Consider the following 15,123-nt stretch of genomic DNA (forward strand, 5'->3'; position numbering starts at 1 on the left):
GTGACTAGGCATTCGTGATTTGAGCGGAGTGGTCTGTTGGCTTCGAGACCGAGTATCCTGGGAACCCGTGAGCTCTAATCCGACTCGCGTCCCATTCCGACATTGATCGCGAACGAGTGGACGGCCATCGAGCCTTACTCAACCCACCCAATTCTATTATTTAAGCTCGCCTGAATCTGGCGCAACTGAAAGAACAGGTATACATTCCCTAGAATTCCGTCCAGATATTAGCAGGAGCGGAAAGCATAACAATTAACTGCTTGGCTCATTGCAGCAACGGGATACATGAGATTATAATCAGCAACCACCAGCACTACCAGTGCGTCTGCTCGATTATTTAAGGAACGTCCTCCCTGTTTGTCCCGTTTAAAACCAGCCCAGACGTCATACCCAACAATCAAGCTCACCATTCTCCACCTCTCATCAAGAGGCGTTGTCATAGTCAGGCAAATTCTATTTTTAAGTCCTGATGATGATCCCCTTTATGTAATTGAGCAAAGGGATCGAAACGTCGACACCCATGAGTGGGCATACATGTAATATATTTCAAATGTGATTTTGTATGTGCCACTCCAGGCGACACTGTCACTATCCTCTACTGTTTACAGTGCCCTGCTTGCTCCTTTTCTTGCCTGAAAACACCCCTTTCACTCTTTTTTACTTTCTTTTCTCTCCTAGTACGGTACAGGATTGTGCCACGCTACTGTTGTAGAAATATATTATGATTATATCTAACACTTGTTGATAAATAAATTCCCTGTCCGGCTGGGCAAGGAGACTTAAGCGTATAGTAGCCTATTGTGTTCTATACTGTATTGTTATGATTCTAAATAAGCTAGGAACCCTTGTTTCCATAACTCTGTTGGCTTTGTAGGGCACGACTAGGTTTTTGAGGATGGGGGGGCCCTTGTCCTGTAGTAATTTGTGTGCCAAACAAAGGGATTTAAACTTTACCCTTTCTCGTATTGGGAGTCAGTGCAGCAGTTTAAGTGCTGGTTTGGCTGATGTTCTAGCAGGGGTGTCGGTGAGAAGCCGGTGCTGCGGCGTTCTGGATCTGTTTGAGCTTGTTGAGGGTGGATTCCGGCGCTCCAAGGAAGATGGTGTTGCTGTGATCCAGTCTGGACAGGATCAGTCCTTGAATGAGCAGCTTACGGGAGGTCTGCGGGAGGAGGGGCAGGACTTTCCGAGCCGATCGGAGGAGGCCGAAGCAGGCTCCCGCTATTTTTTTGGCTTGGGTCTTAAAGGATAGGTCCGTTTCCATCCAGACCCCCAGACTTTTGATCTCCTTTTTTGGAGATGGGGGCTCCCCCAGACAGGTGGGCCAGATGTTCGGAGGGAGGATGGATCCTTTATGCCCTAGTAGCATGATCTCGGTCTTGGACCCGTTCAGTTTTAGGGAGGATTCACCCATCTAAGTGAATATTTTTGATAGGCAGGTGTGGAGGGTACCCGGCCCCTGGTCAGGTTTGGGATAGGGAAACGACAAGTTGGGTGTTTTCGGCATAGCTCACGATTTTTACTCCGAACGGGGCGACCACCTCCTCCAGTGGGGACATGTACACATTGAATAATGTTGGGCTAAGGGAGGAGCCCTGTGGTACCCCGCACTGGAGGGGAATTGCCGCTGATCGGGTGTTACTCTCCCAAACCTGGAAGGTGCGATTGCTCAGAAATGACGTGAGCCAGGACAGGGCCGTTCCTACCACCCCTATGTCAGTCAGTCGCTGGATGAGGACTTGGTGGTTAACAGTGTCGAAGGCCGCACTTGGGTCCAGGAGGATCACTGCCACTGATCCTCCTGAGTCCAGAATGCATGTGGCCTCCTCAACTACTGCCAAAAGGGCGGTGTCCGTACCCTGTCCAGGGCGAAAGCCAGTCTGCGAGTTCCGGAGAAGGCCGTTAGATTCCAGGAAGGGGAGAGTTTTTTATTGACTAGCCTTTCCGTGACCTTGCTAAGTCCAGGGAGTAGGGAGATTGGCCTATAATTGGCCAAATCCGCTGGGTCTAGAAGCGGCTTTTTAAGAAAGGCTTTGACAATGGCTCTCTTCCATCCAGGAGGAACCACTCCTTGAAGCAGCGAGGTGTTAATAAGGTCAGTAACAGGTGTGGCGATGGTGGGTGCGATGATCTTAAGGAAACTGTGCTGCGACTCTGCTGACCAATACTACAGGCTTGAATGGCGACACTGAACGCAGGACCGCTCGTTCCAAGTGGCAGGTAACGATACGTGTTGTCCTTCAGTGTTCTCCGGAAGTGGCACCATTTTACACTTAAGACAGTGTGACCCCGGCAGGATATTGAACCTGTGCTCCGGGGCCCCCTCCTGCACGACACGTCAGAGTTGGAGGTGCTGCCACGCCCCCTGAAACACACGCCTCCAGGGGTGCTCCCCTTTCTTTCAGTACTGGGAACGGAACTGTTAGGCTGTTGCCTTTGTTGTGGTTATATTGGGGGGATAGTTCAGATATGCCTCACTAGCGATCCCGACATCCTGCATGCTAGAGGCGCCCCACTGTCATTATGTAAACATGTCTTTATATCACCCATGCTTTGTATTTCCGCAACATGGATGGCGCATCGTCTATACGTGGAATTGTGACACAGATGCTGTGAATTTTTCTGGTTTTGTTGGGACGGGATGTGAGGGCGGGAACCATGCATGGCAAGTTGGGGTCGCCGTTGTGGGAGGAGGGTTGGGGCACCAGGGTGGGCATTTCTAAGCTTGCTCAAGACAACAGGGTACGTAGGTACAGTACATATCCAGAACTAGTCACACGTATACAACACATACAGATGCACGCAACACTAGGCAATGGCAATAGCTTTTGTTGCAAGGCTTGTCCTGCAGTATTGCAGATGTCAATTTGAGAAGCACTAATAATGTGTGCCGTAACAATATTGAGACTTGGTGGTGCCTGGAGGTGGAACATTCTGTCAGCGAGCAAGTCCCTGAGGAATCATGTGTTGACACAGGTCAAGCATATCAGAAAAAACTGTTTCCATACGCCTTTGAAAACTAGAAGGTACATTGAAAAGCATAGGGGCATTACCCCCTCATGGGTCCTCCCCGTCCCAGTCCTTACTACGTGAGGCAGTCCTGCCTCCACCCAGCCAATCAAAACGCCAGAAATCCAAAGGTCGAAGGTTACATAAGCCCCTCCCACCCACCGCCATGCCTGTTTTTTTCTGTTCGAAGCTTTTGGCTTCCTGGTCCTTGGGTACAATTTGTATAAAATACTAGGGATTTACATGCAAGTTAAATGTTCTAATGAGGAGTATGCCAATTCGACCATGTCTAAAGAAGGGGTATTGGCACATTACCAGTAGTTAGGAAGTTTAAAGTTCTACATCCAGCAAAAATACAGAGTCCAGATAAAGTTGGAAAATTTGGAGTGACCACTCAGAAAATGTCCTACATTTTGCAGGCGCAAAGTAACCTTGACTCACAAATGCACAACAGATACTGTGCAGGTAGCAGCACTGCAACCTTTCCAAATACACACTCCCCTGCACATGCACACCAACACACACTCCCCTCCCCAGTGTGCATTAGGAAAAGAAATATAAGGTCCCATCATTGAAAACAGGTACAGCACAGGCAACACCAGTGTAAGATTCCTTTTCACAGGAGATAAACAGGACACAGGGTTAAACTCCAAGCTTCCCTGATGCAAAACAGGCATGGAAGAGGCCACAGCTGTGCAGGCTTCCTTCAGACACAGAACAGGCATAAGACAAGCAGAATCATTGAACGCTTTATTCACACAGAAAAGGCACAACTTGGATAGGAACTTTGGAAATAGCAGGGCTCTGGAATTCTGCTATGGAATTATGGAGGGTCAAATTATGCTGCAGAGTTGAGTAAATTATGTGTCATTATGCACCACATTTTGTGATAGTATTTCTTAATTGTTTTGTCATTTTTAGGTCGAGCCTAGCGTTGCTGCGCATGCGCTGCTTGCTTTGCGAGGCATACAGTATCAGTGGTGGCTGATGGATTTTGAAAGTGGTGGGGCGAAAACAGTTGTACCCTAATGTTATAAGCGAGCTAGCGAAGCGAGCGAACCTAAACTGCAAAAGTAGGGTACGGGGGGGGGGTTCTCCCCCGCAAGAACATTTTAAAAAAAAATTGATTCAAATGGTGGGTTTTACACCACATATTTACTGCAAATTGTTGAAAAAAGGGGGAACAAAATATAGCATTTTGAAGCACAAGTGTGATGAAAACATTAGAATCAAATCAAAAATGTGCCCAATCCTCAAAACTGGTCTGCTTGCAAAATGACCCCCAAGCACATTCAACCAACAGGCCCTCTAAGAGTTTCCCACCTGTAACACATCTCTGAACCACCTATGCTTTCATTGTATATAATCATGAAAATGCTGCAGTTCGTTCTTATTTATCTTATGCAGCTTGCAACCCTAACAACAAACTGCGCTGTGTATCACATTCATTACTAATGTTGTGTATCAAAGAGTACACACACAACACAGTCCATCACACATCACTCACAGCACTATTCAGCAGATACCACAGCTACCAAGGCACATCTCAACATAAACAGTAGACATTGTATTGTACTTTGTATCATATAATTTAAAAAAACACTATTCACTATAGACTACACATCACACCGAGCATTACACAATAAAAGCAAATTGCACCACAGGAGTCGTCCCTGTATATAAAACAACACCAATACCACAGTGCATCACAACGCACAAACAGTGCGCATCACAAAGCACTGTCGGTTTCATCCATCACAATTACTAACAACATTTGGACTCAGAGTACAACCAGAACTGTGCAACACACAGCACATATGGCACCAAACATTAAAACTTTGCTCAAAACAAAAAAGACAACATTGTGTGGCACAACACACAAAGATCAGTGTGCACCACATACACCCATGTATCGCACAGGAGAAAAGACACTGTGGAACACACAGCATAGGCAAACCTATACATAAAACAGCAGACATACCAATGTGCGTCACAGTCCACAAAAATCAGTGAGCATCACAAAGCACTGGCAGTGCAGTCCATTACATTTACAAACAGCATTCAGAATCATGGCACTGTGCAGCAAATTTGCACACAGCAGTGAGCATAAACTACATTGCTCATATCAAGAGTCAACATTGTGCATCACAACGCACAAACAGCACTCCACACAACAAACCAATGAGCATCGCACCGGCGAAAATACATTTTGTGGCACACAGCACAGGCCACTCTCGAGCCTTTCTTATTGCCTGCATCCTGAGGACTCAGCCTGGAGACTGTAAATCTAGCAGGTGATTAGTTCTATTCCCTCGAGAGGCTAGCAATTAGCACTTGCAACCACTAAAAAAAATGTCATTTCGAAACCTTGTTTACTGTGCTCAGGAATTTTCTCTGATCTAGGCTTTGCCTCCCAATAAATATATATGGCAGTCATCTTTCTAGTAAATATCACGCTGCACAGCTAAGCGGCCTCCTAAGAGAAGAATCTCCAAGATTAAAATGGGCATGCCTGTTTAGTACAAAATATGAGATAACGCAAGCATGAAAATAGTGGCTGTGATATTTTATGTATTCAAAACATAATCAGTTCATTTCAACAAGATGACTTTGTAGCTTTTTAGGGTTTACCTGGCTGGCCGTTCTATTCTTCGTCGTGACGCGCTCCAGTAGCTGTGCTGAGCCTCTCGCACGTGCTTTGATGGCAGAGTTTTGATTCCTGTGGCCCGTGTGGTGGTTGCACTATTGTGCAGACGGGGTCCGTGCTTTGATTGTAGTGCCATGGCATCTGTGGCCCTTTATTCAATGGCAGCGGTTTCCGTGGCCCCTGCTTGCATGATGTCAGTAATAAAACTGCCAGAAGTAAAACCCTACAAGCCACCTTGGAAACTTACTGGCGAGAAAAAGCCCAGAGACTACAGTCCGTGGCAAATCAACCATGCTTTACATGAGCCGCAGCAGCAGCCACTGCGGAAGCTGCTCTCAATCCTGGCGCTGCTCTCTACTCTTAAAGTAGAGAGCAGCGCCAGGATTGGGGTGAGCAGGCAAAGTCGCTGCTCATTTTTGCCTACTGGGGACAGCTATTAAGGCCAGCCCCCACTCACCGATACAGTTTCTGCTGAAAAGCCACTGGGCCCATGTTGGGTTCCTGGCCGGGTAAAGGCAGCCGGTCAAACCCAAAATGCGCACTGCCGTCGTGCCACAGACAGCCACTGAGCCACACAGTGAGTCCGCAATCATATTTCCTGCCAGTACGCGCCGTTGTTCAGTGTCACGTGACGCCGCCGCGCGTGAAGGCCAGTTTAAATTATTGATTAATTTAGAAGAATTTCAACTTTCAAACTTTTAAATATGTACTAATTTAAAAGTTTGAAAGTTGAAAATGGTGCAACATTTATAAGTGGGGCAACGCCCCACCGCCTAACGCAAAAACCGCCACTGTGCAGTATTCAAGAGAGCGTGGAACCATTGTTTATGCTCCGTCCACTCTCTGCTCATCTTTTTCATTGGCTTTTGTCTTAAATGCTGCCTTCCGATTGGTTTTAGGCTTGTTAGTCCCTCCTTATGACAGCCATGTTGTCATTTGTGTCCTTCCATGGCTACTGGCCCCTTTATTTTCAACACTATTTTCTTTCCATGCCCCCCCCCCCCCCCTCCCGCAGTCTGTGACTTCTCGGCTCCCCCGCCCGCATTCCCGTTTGTGCCTTTTTGCCCGTACTCCCGTTTCCAATGCAACAGGTCTTGCGGAAATGCGAGTCCTGTTGCATTGCAAATGCTTGTTACACTTGTTAACACTATCTGGGCATTAGTTGCACCTCATTAGTACCAGTTTAACACGCAAATACTGCAATAAGCTGCAGAAAGGTGACCAGTCAACCTTTGCAGAGGACCTTCCACTGTGTGGCAATCTGTGTCTGCGCATTTTAGCTAACTTTTTTATTGTTTGAGCTAGAAGCATCATTTTTTGTTAAAATCTGCATATTATGCAGCAGATAATTAAATTTGTGGCAAATGCTGCAGATTTACAATTATGCGAAAATCGCCACACAATCTCATAATTCTATTGGCCCTAGAATAACTCTTGAACAAATCATGCATTACAGTATGCATTAGTGTAAGCCTCACTGCAGCATGGGCATCAGCAGTGCAAGCTTCTCTCGCACTAAACATCAAAACCATGAGTAAAAGGTGCAGATGGCTCTATCTCAAAACGAATACAGTACAGGGAAGAAGGAGAGCTGCAAATATCCCTCACAAAAGCGATGCACCTCTCACTCCCCTCAAATATTAGGAAAATTCCAAACACTGCAACATTCAAGAGGGAAGCGAAGATCTTCCTAATGAGTAAGTTCCTCAAATAGGCAAGACAGGGCATCACCACCACTGGGACATAGATGTTTCCAAAACAGAACAACAAATGGAAGTGAAGAGAAAGTCACAGGTTATGCTGAGGATAATCAGCGTCGATACAATACTAATCCAGATTTACGGACGTAAAATGCTCGGAAAAAGATAATTCCAAACTATTGGTACTGGAGTCGCAATACACCAGGTACAGTACAGTAGACAAGCCCAAGAACTTCCATTGCACCCTTTAAGTTAGACATTTACTGGAATTATACAGACATATGTCATTTCCGAACCTACCTCATACCTTGTGAAATGTTTAATATATTGCTTTGTACCAAACCTACCTCATACCAGTGAACTGTCATGCCATATAAGATGTATATCGAACCTACCTCATGTAAATGTGAAGCGCCCAAGGGTCAGGTTTGCGCTATATAAAACTCTCTAAATTAATAAATAAATAAATAACGGCGGCAGATTGATTTTAACTATGAAAACACGTCTCAACAAAACATGTAGAATACCACAGCAGCAAAGCACGCTTATCTCACTAAACAGTTGATGCCTGAGCTTAATGCAAGGATGTGACCAGCTGCTAAGTGGCAACATACATGTCACGTGACCGTCAGCCATTACTATTCTTTTATCCTTATCCATTGCGCAAACCGGGATTTCTAATGCCAAATTTTAAAAGATTCCAGATGCACAGTGAGGTTGGCTAAAAACCTAGGACTAGCTAGCGGCTTTCCATTTCACATGCGTGGCTGCATGTGCATGTACGTGTGCATGCATCTGTATGTGTTTGTATATATGTGTACACCGCACCATCAAATGTTCTAGGAACTATTACTAAAATGTGATTAGATACTGGGGGCATCTCACTGATGATGACCGGCTCGTCATACCGCCCATTGGGGGCTTTAATCCAGATATATAAGGCCCAGGCTAGGGGGGCGATTATGTACGGGGCTGAATTGTGGGGCCATATGCCCTGCCGGAACCTGTCACTAACAGAAAATAAGTTCATAAGACAGATAGCCGCACTCCCCCCTAGTACCCCGCTCCTCCCCTTCAGGCTTGATTTAGGGCTACGACCATTAGCTGACGAGATAAGTCTGAGACCCATAGCCTTCTGGCGTAGGCTGTGGAGCAGCAACGATCTCGCCGACTATAGGGCGGAACTGGTCGAAATACTGAATCATCCCAAGGCGCTTAGCATTGCCTGGGTCAAAAATATTCAAGTTACCTGTGCAGAATTGGGGCTTCCTGATTTGTGGACTGAGCCGGCGACTGTAGCATCAAGCATCTCCAAGAGGACCCTGGCGAATTTGTATCACGAACACAAATGGGCAAGGGCCCAAGCTACACAACCAGATGGGTCCCTATCATCTGTGTTCCTGCAAAGCAAGGATTTCTACAGATTTGAGAAAGCATTGGACCCTATCTATCCCATACTTGCTAGGAAGCTGTTCCTCCAATGGAGATACGGCACATTGCCTTTTCGGTCCTTTACAAGCTCCTGGTCATCGGCTTCCTCCACAAAGTATTGTCCTGTCTGTGCTGACAAGGAGGAAAACAACTTGCACGTGGCCTTCTTTTGCCCAGCCTACAAGGCAGCTAGAAAATATTGGCTCCTCCCTCTGATAAGGAATTTGGGTGGCAGGGAATATGCACCAATGTACAGGATTTTAAAATCCGATGTTTCCGGCCCAACTGTTTTTGCGCTTTCCAAATTCTTTACTAATGTTTGGTATACGCGTAATCGCCTTTTAAAAATGCTGGGTAGTACCTAGAAATTCTTCTCTTTTTTAAGATGTTTTAAATTTGTATCAGATCCCTTTTAACATATGTACTTAGTGTTTTATCTGTTTATGACAGAGTCACAAGTGAATTTTATTTGTACTGTGTATCTTTTATGACCGAATGGTCGAAATAAAGATTGGAAATGAAATGAAATGATTAGATGGACTGCTGCACATAGCAGCAAATCTCAGTGTGGTGTGAGGTGCACTTAAGCTATGCACTTTAAGATGCATGTTCTTAACTGTGGCAGGGTCACTCTGGGAACTCTAATATATGGGGTTCTAAAATACCTGTAGTGACAAATATGCTTTTAAAACATTTTTCTGTACCGTTGATGCAACTCATAGTGCACGCTTGGGCTCCATTTGAACAAGGTGTTCTAGTTGTCTATTTATTGTCTTTAACAAAAGGTATTTTTATTGTATTTACTTTGGGTGCAATTCAGATTATACGTCATGCCTGTGCTCCATTTGAATAAATCTTATAGTTGGCTATTTATTGCCTTTCACCCTTGAATGAACGATACAAAAATTACAGTGTAGACAATTTCCCAGTGACCTGGTTAAAGGGATCATTCTGGTGCCCAAGGAGTGCCCTGCTAAAGGAGCTTTGGAACAGGTAGATGTTCAAGTAAGATGAACATGGTTGGTGAAGGGGTCTTTAAAAAGGGCGGGGCCAAAGAAGCGTAACTATACATGTCTTTCCAAATGTAATTATGGGTGGTGCTTTAAACTTGCAAACTAAAACTATGTCTCTCTTCCACTATTTCGCAAGGCCTTAAAGACCTCGCTTTTTCTTGATTCCTCAGTTTGAGCATGTTCTTCTTCTCTCCGTTTCCTGATGCTTGCATCCAGCGCCTTGACGCCCTTGGTCTAATTTCGTGCTTTATAAGTTTAAATTCATTCATTCATTCATGTGCACCACTCAGCATACTACCTGAGTAGCGTCTGAATGCAGTATCAGATAAATAAGTAATAAATATATTGTTGTAAAAAATTAGAAAATGTTTCAGTTCTGCAAATTTGAGACTGCCAATTAATTCTTACTGTGGCATGTGAAAGGGGTAGTGGCCTTCAGTGTTGTAATCACTCGTGTTCTCTCCTTCCCACCACTTTCGTCTGCAGTCTCTATGTGAGACATTTACCCCCCCCTGCATACTTCACACTTCATAATTTTTCTTCTGTACTTTTTCCCTCTCTTTTCCTAAATCTACTTCCTTGCATCTCCTTCACTTCCACAAGCCCCACACACATTCACCTATAAGCACTTGTATATATGCCAACAGATCCAATCAGGGCCAGCCTTGTGCGTGGGCGAGCAGGGCCCAGGCCTGGTGCTCCAAGAGTCAGAGGGGCGCTGCAGGGAGCTTCCTGACTTAACGTTATGCAAACAGCAACTTGTCCACCCCACTTGGTCTCAATCAGATCTGTGAAATACTTTGTAATCAGCACTTAATGTACCTCAGCATAATTGTTAACACCCCATCAACCCCCTGTTCTCCTCCCATCTTCCTCACGCACCACAATGACCCCCTTCCCCACAACAAACACCATATTTTCTTTCTGCCCAGGACGCTGTCCCAGTTCATCCGATTTAGTGCCGGCCCTGGTCTCGATTCATTCAGAAGACTCAAAAATGGCTTCTTTTTAGCTGTCTGCCACCAGACATTAGCTTTGTATCATTAGAAGTCAATGGGAAAAACACATTCCCCTGATTATTTTTCCAAAATCTCCCGCTTTCTTGTTCTGAAATGTTGGCATGTATTCACTTCATATCATTTTACTTTCGTCCTGCCAATATTTTGACAGTTTTGAACCTCCTTCACATACTTTCCCAAATACTCACAATTACTTTACACCCCTGCAACAGCAGATAGGCCTCAGCCGGCTCCTTCTACATGCAACCTTTAAGTTGCTATTCAATTCCTTTGCAGCCAGCTAGCTGTGGGTACCCCGACCCTCACTTGCTCCACCCCTGCCATGGAAGGTATGGTGGCCCCTGCCGACTCGGGGGCTAGCCCTCTGGGTTCAAGTCTCTGCATCAGCTCAACATCCTGTGATTCTGGGCAAATAACATAATCTCACCGTGCCCATGGACAGCGCCTGGGTACCCTCATGGGTGATAAGCAGCGCTATATAAATCTACAAATGTACTTTATTTATTACACCCCTGTTAGATACATTAAAGACTGCATATAATAAAAACAAGTTTTAAAATTAATCATTTTTTAAATTGTAGAAAAATTTGGAGTAAACCGCCCGCCAGAATCTAAATCAGGCCCTTAGTTTCCAATCGTATGATGCTGTGTCTCCAAGCCTGAGGGAAGGACGAGACTCTGTGTCCCTACACACAGGATCTGTGATATCCTTTTTGAGACGTCCGCTTCCTGGAATTCCTCCTTTTACTTCCACATTCAAAGATTTCAGCAAGTCAAGCAAGTTCATCCTCGGTGACCTGTAGCAAATGGAGAGAGAAGTCCTAGGGTATTTTTCACCATTACATGGGCGCTTGGGGTATGCATAGACCCCCACAGAAACATGAGTAAAAAGTGTAGCCCTTGCCATTGGAAAGCCACATTGACCCTCATGGAGGAGACAACTGAGAGGGAAAGGTCACAGGACTTGTAGGCTGGCCTTCTCATGAGATGGGGACTTCAGTGAGAGAGACCTATCAGGAAAGCCCACCTTTTTGGGTGAAGAAGAATCAGGGGATTGTCTCCACACGTGACCATGTCATCAACCCACAGAGGGTTAAGGAATTTTCTCTCGTGACCGACAGGTAAGCTGTTGTATGTGGGCACTCAAAGATGAGAAGGTATGTTGTTAATGTTTGTTTTTTATCTTTAAATAGGCTGAGGAAAACAACCAAGTGTGCACTTTCTGTGTGGGATGATGTGACTTTCTGCCACTCACGCCATAGGTTATATTATTTCATCTTGTGCTCTCAAACCCTATTGTGGCATGTTTTTTAATTACATTTCCACATATGTGTACAAGTAAAGGTGTCATGTAACATGTATTTGATTGTATATAATGGTGTAAATACATTATTATGTGATGTTTTGTTATGAGGTGTAATTGATTATTGTCAATCGTATTGCAGCCCTGAAGAAGCAGGGTCAGCTTCGAAACGTGTTGGCTGCTGCTTTCGACACTGGCTCCTGTCACTGAAACCGGCTTGGCTGAAAGTAAGAAACTTGAAGGCTTCTTTAGGTGTCTGTACATACAGATTCCATCAAATAGGTTGATGTTGAAGTTATTGTTACTTTGGTCAAAACCTCCTTTGATACATTAATTACTGTATTTGAGTCAGTTTAAATGTATTGTAAGAGAAGTTTCATTGGATAATGAATTAGTATTTTTTATAACATATTGTGTCTCTGGAATGTTTTGATAGTGAATGAGTTTGTCTTATAGTTGAATCCTCCCTAAAATCTTTAAATTTTCTTTAATCCACAGAAGGTTGACAAGGCCCACCTTCTCACCTTCAGATCTTGGTGGGGAACAGGTGTTAAGACTGTTCTCATCAATTGGAGCCACACACAACTCCCTTGAGTGGGAGAGGGGACTGAGCTGTCTTGTTATCTTTGAGGGGCCTGCGTTGCATGTTCCAGAGATCAGGAGCCCATCTCTACCCTGGAGGGACTCTGCATGGAAGGTGCCACTAGGACAGCAATACCAGCCTGCTTCTTCCTTATTCTTAGGGCCTTCAAACTGCTTGCGTGGACCTGTGACATGGGTATGAGCAAGTTGTTATGCAGATGAAAATTCTTGTCCTTGTGGTCGCTACTTCTGGCACTGCATGCGTCCAGCAAGGCCTTAGGTTCAAGAGGGTACAAGAAGAGAGTCTGCTTGTTTGCCACCGAAAACCAGTATAAGAGGCAGACGTCACTTCTGTGAGCCTCTACTTTTGCTCCTGGTGTTAAGTCGTAGGAGTGGACTCCAGCATTAGGCTACAGGCGCACCTTGTGATGAACCTTAGTTTTAGACTGGGGAGCATCACTGATCTAACATGGAATCAGTTTGTGTGGCCACTTTAGCACAAAGATCAAGGTATAGGCTAAGACGGTACAGTTAGATTGGCCTCCGGCATTAGGCTGGATTGGCTTCTGAGAGCGAGCACACACCGCTCATTTCACATTTGCCAGCACCAGACATTTTCCAAACACCAGAGTCCTTTTCAAGTCGTCAATGGCTCTGTTTTACAATAACACCCCACATGCTCATTGACAGCCATATTTTTGTAGTGCGGAAGTGTTCTGGTACCCTCTGTATCGGAAGGGCATTCCAGAAATCTAGAGGAAAAGGGATGGGACATATTAGTATCATATACACACCAGTACACACAACAGTAGACCCTTCTGGGAATGGCTGAACGCTCCACGTGCTTAATTATTTGTCACAGCATAGCAAGCCATCCTCATTTTGATTTTATTGTACAGCAAAGAAAGTGAAAACCGGTGGTCCTTAGTATTCACATTCAATGGCTAATGTTGGACATCATGTAGAATAGCCAGGGCAACGGCACCTTGAATTACCCCACAACCAGGACAATTCCAAGATTATGTGCACAAAACATTTAAATACTCCAGGACTATAAATGAAGTAGATGAAGAAAAGAAGAGATATGAGGGATATTAAAATACAGTATTGGTTAGTGTTCCCCAGTGCAGAACTCAATGGTAGCCTCAACCTTGCAATCTGACTATCAAGGTTTGTAATTCTCCAATTTATATATCAAGCACATGTAGCTCTTAGTCTGTTTATTACAAAATTGTATTATTTTATTCATAATCTTTAACACAGATCAATTGGAATTGTTGTGTGTGCATTCTTTTATATTCTCATGGTTGATAAATCAAACTGCTTCTATTCATGTGGGGGAAGGCAAAAGATGAAGGGATGTGTGAGACAGACATAGAGTTGAGCACTGGAGGGCATCACTCAAGTCTGGGCTAGTGTGTGTTGTAGTTCTGCAGGAGTTCTGGACCAGTGAACCCGACCCCCTTAGGCAGATTACTATTTATAACACTAAATATCACTGAAAGAAGATACTCCAAGATGACTGCCATGCTCAAGATCATTTTGAAGTTTTCTTCTAGACATTAAAACTCCTCAGGGTATAAATATAGTAGTTGAAATTAGCATATTCCAGAGGAATTGCAGCTTTGGAAGCATAGACCGCTCGGACATCTCCAGGGGTCGTATAAAAGCATTAAACTACCTTCCAGTACAGGAAGTAGAGGAATGTTTGTAACATAGTTCAGAATGTCAGTAGACAGACTCGGCATTAAAATGGCAGTGATTATGGTGTGAGAACAAAGACATATCCATAAACTGAAAAACATTGTTGGTGCTGCAGCAGAAAGCAAATAAGCACAGACAACTGTCCTGGCAGCCCATACTTGCTCTTTGTATATGTGCATCACCACAATGCTCTATGCAGCTCCTGGTCCTGCTGCATCTTGTCTCCCAGTCTCTACCATTTCTTAAAAACAAATTATTGCACAAAATATTTCTCATCGGTTTGGCAATTCTTTACATTTCCCTGGATAAACATGTTTGTTGTAATAATCTTTCAGCAAAGGCTGCAGTAGAGTGTTCATAAGTCATCCTCTTGGGGTCCTCTTATATGTCCAAAAAGTTCTCCTTACAAGTCTTTCTTTGGTGTGTAGAGAAAAAGTGTCCGTGAGCTCCACAGGTTCATTGCTATACCTGGTGTGGGACTCAGCAGGTGCTACGACAACACGCAGCCTCTCTTTGTTCTCCTCTTGCGCTGTTTCTTTTTCATGCCATGAATGGCTGCTGTGGCCGCCTCTGAGAAGATGTCCAGGATGTTCTCGCGGAACTTGGCCGAACATTCCAGGTAGGCGACAGCTCGGATTTCCCGGCCCATGGACTGCCCCTGTGAATAAAAGGAGAAAAGAGTAAGTGAGGGCTGGACGAGTGGGTTCCTGAGAGAGAA

The 15,123-nt window shown here is 44.7% G+C and overlaps 1 protein-coding gene across 1 annotated transcript in view; it reads right to left on the reverse strand.

Annotated features, from left to right (window-relative positions):
• Positions 1-13,571: 13,571 nt before the first annotated feature.
• Positions 13,572-15,123, reverse strand: part of RHOD (ras homolog family member D) — a 123,319-nt gene continuing 121,767 nt past the window's right edge. The window contains exon 5 of the mRNA XM_086953274.1: positions 13,572-15,063. Coding sequence (XP_086809400.1) covers positions 14,896-15,063 — 168 coding nt within the window. The 3' untranslated portion in view covers positions 13,572-14,895. The remainder of the gene's footprint in view (positions 15,064-15,123) is intronic.

This window comes from Lissotriton vulgaris, chromosome 1_2 (genome assembly GCF_964263255.1).
Source record: "Lissotriton vulgaris chromosome 1_2, aLisVul1.2, whole genome shotgun sequence".
Lineage (NCBI taxonomy): Eukaryota > Metazoa > Chordata > Amphibia > Caudata > Salamandridae > Lissotriton > Lissotriton vulgaris.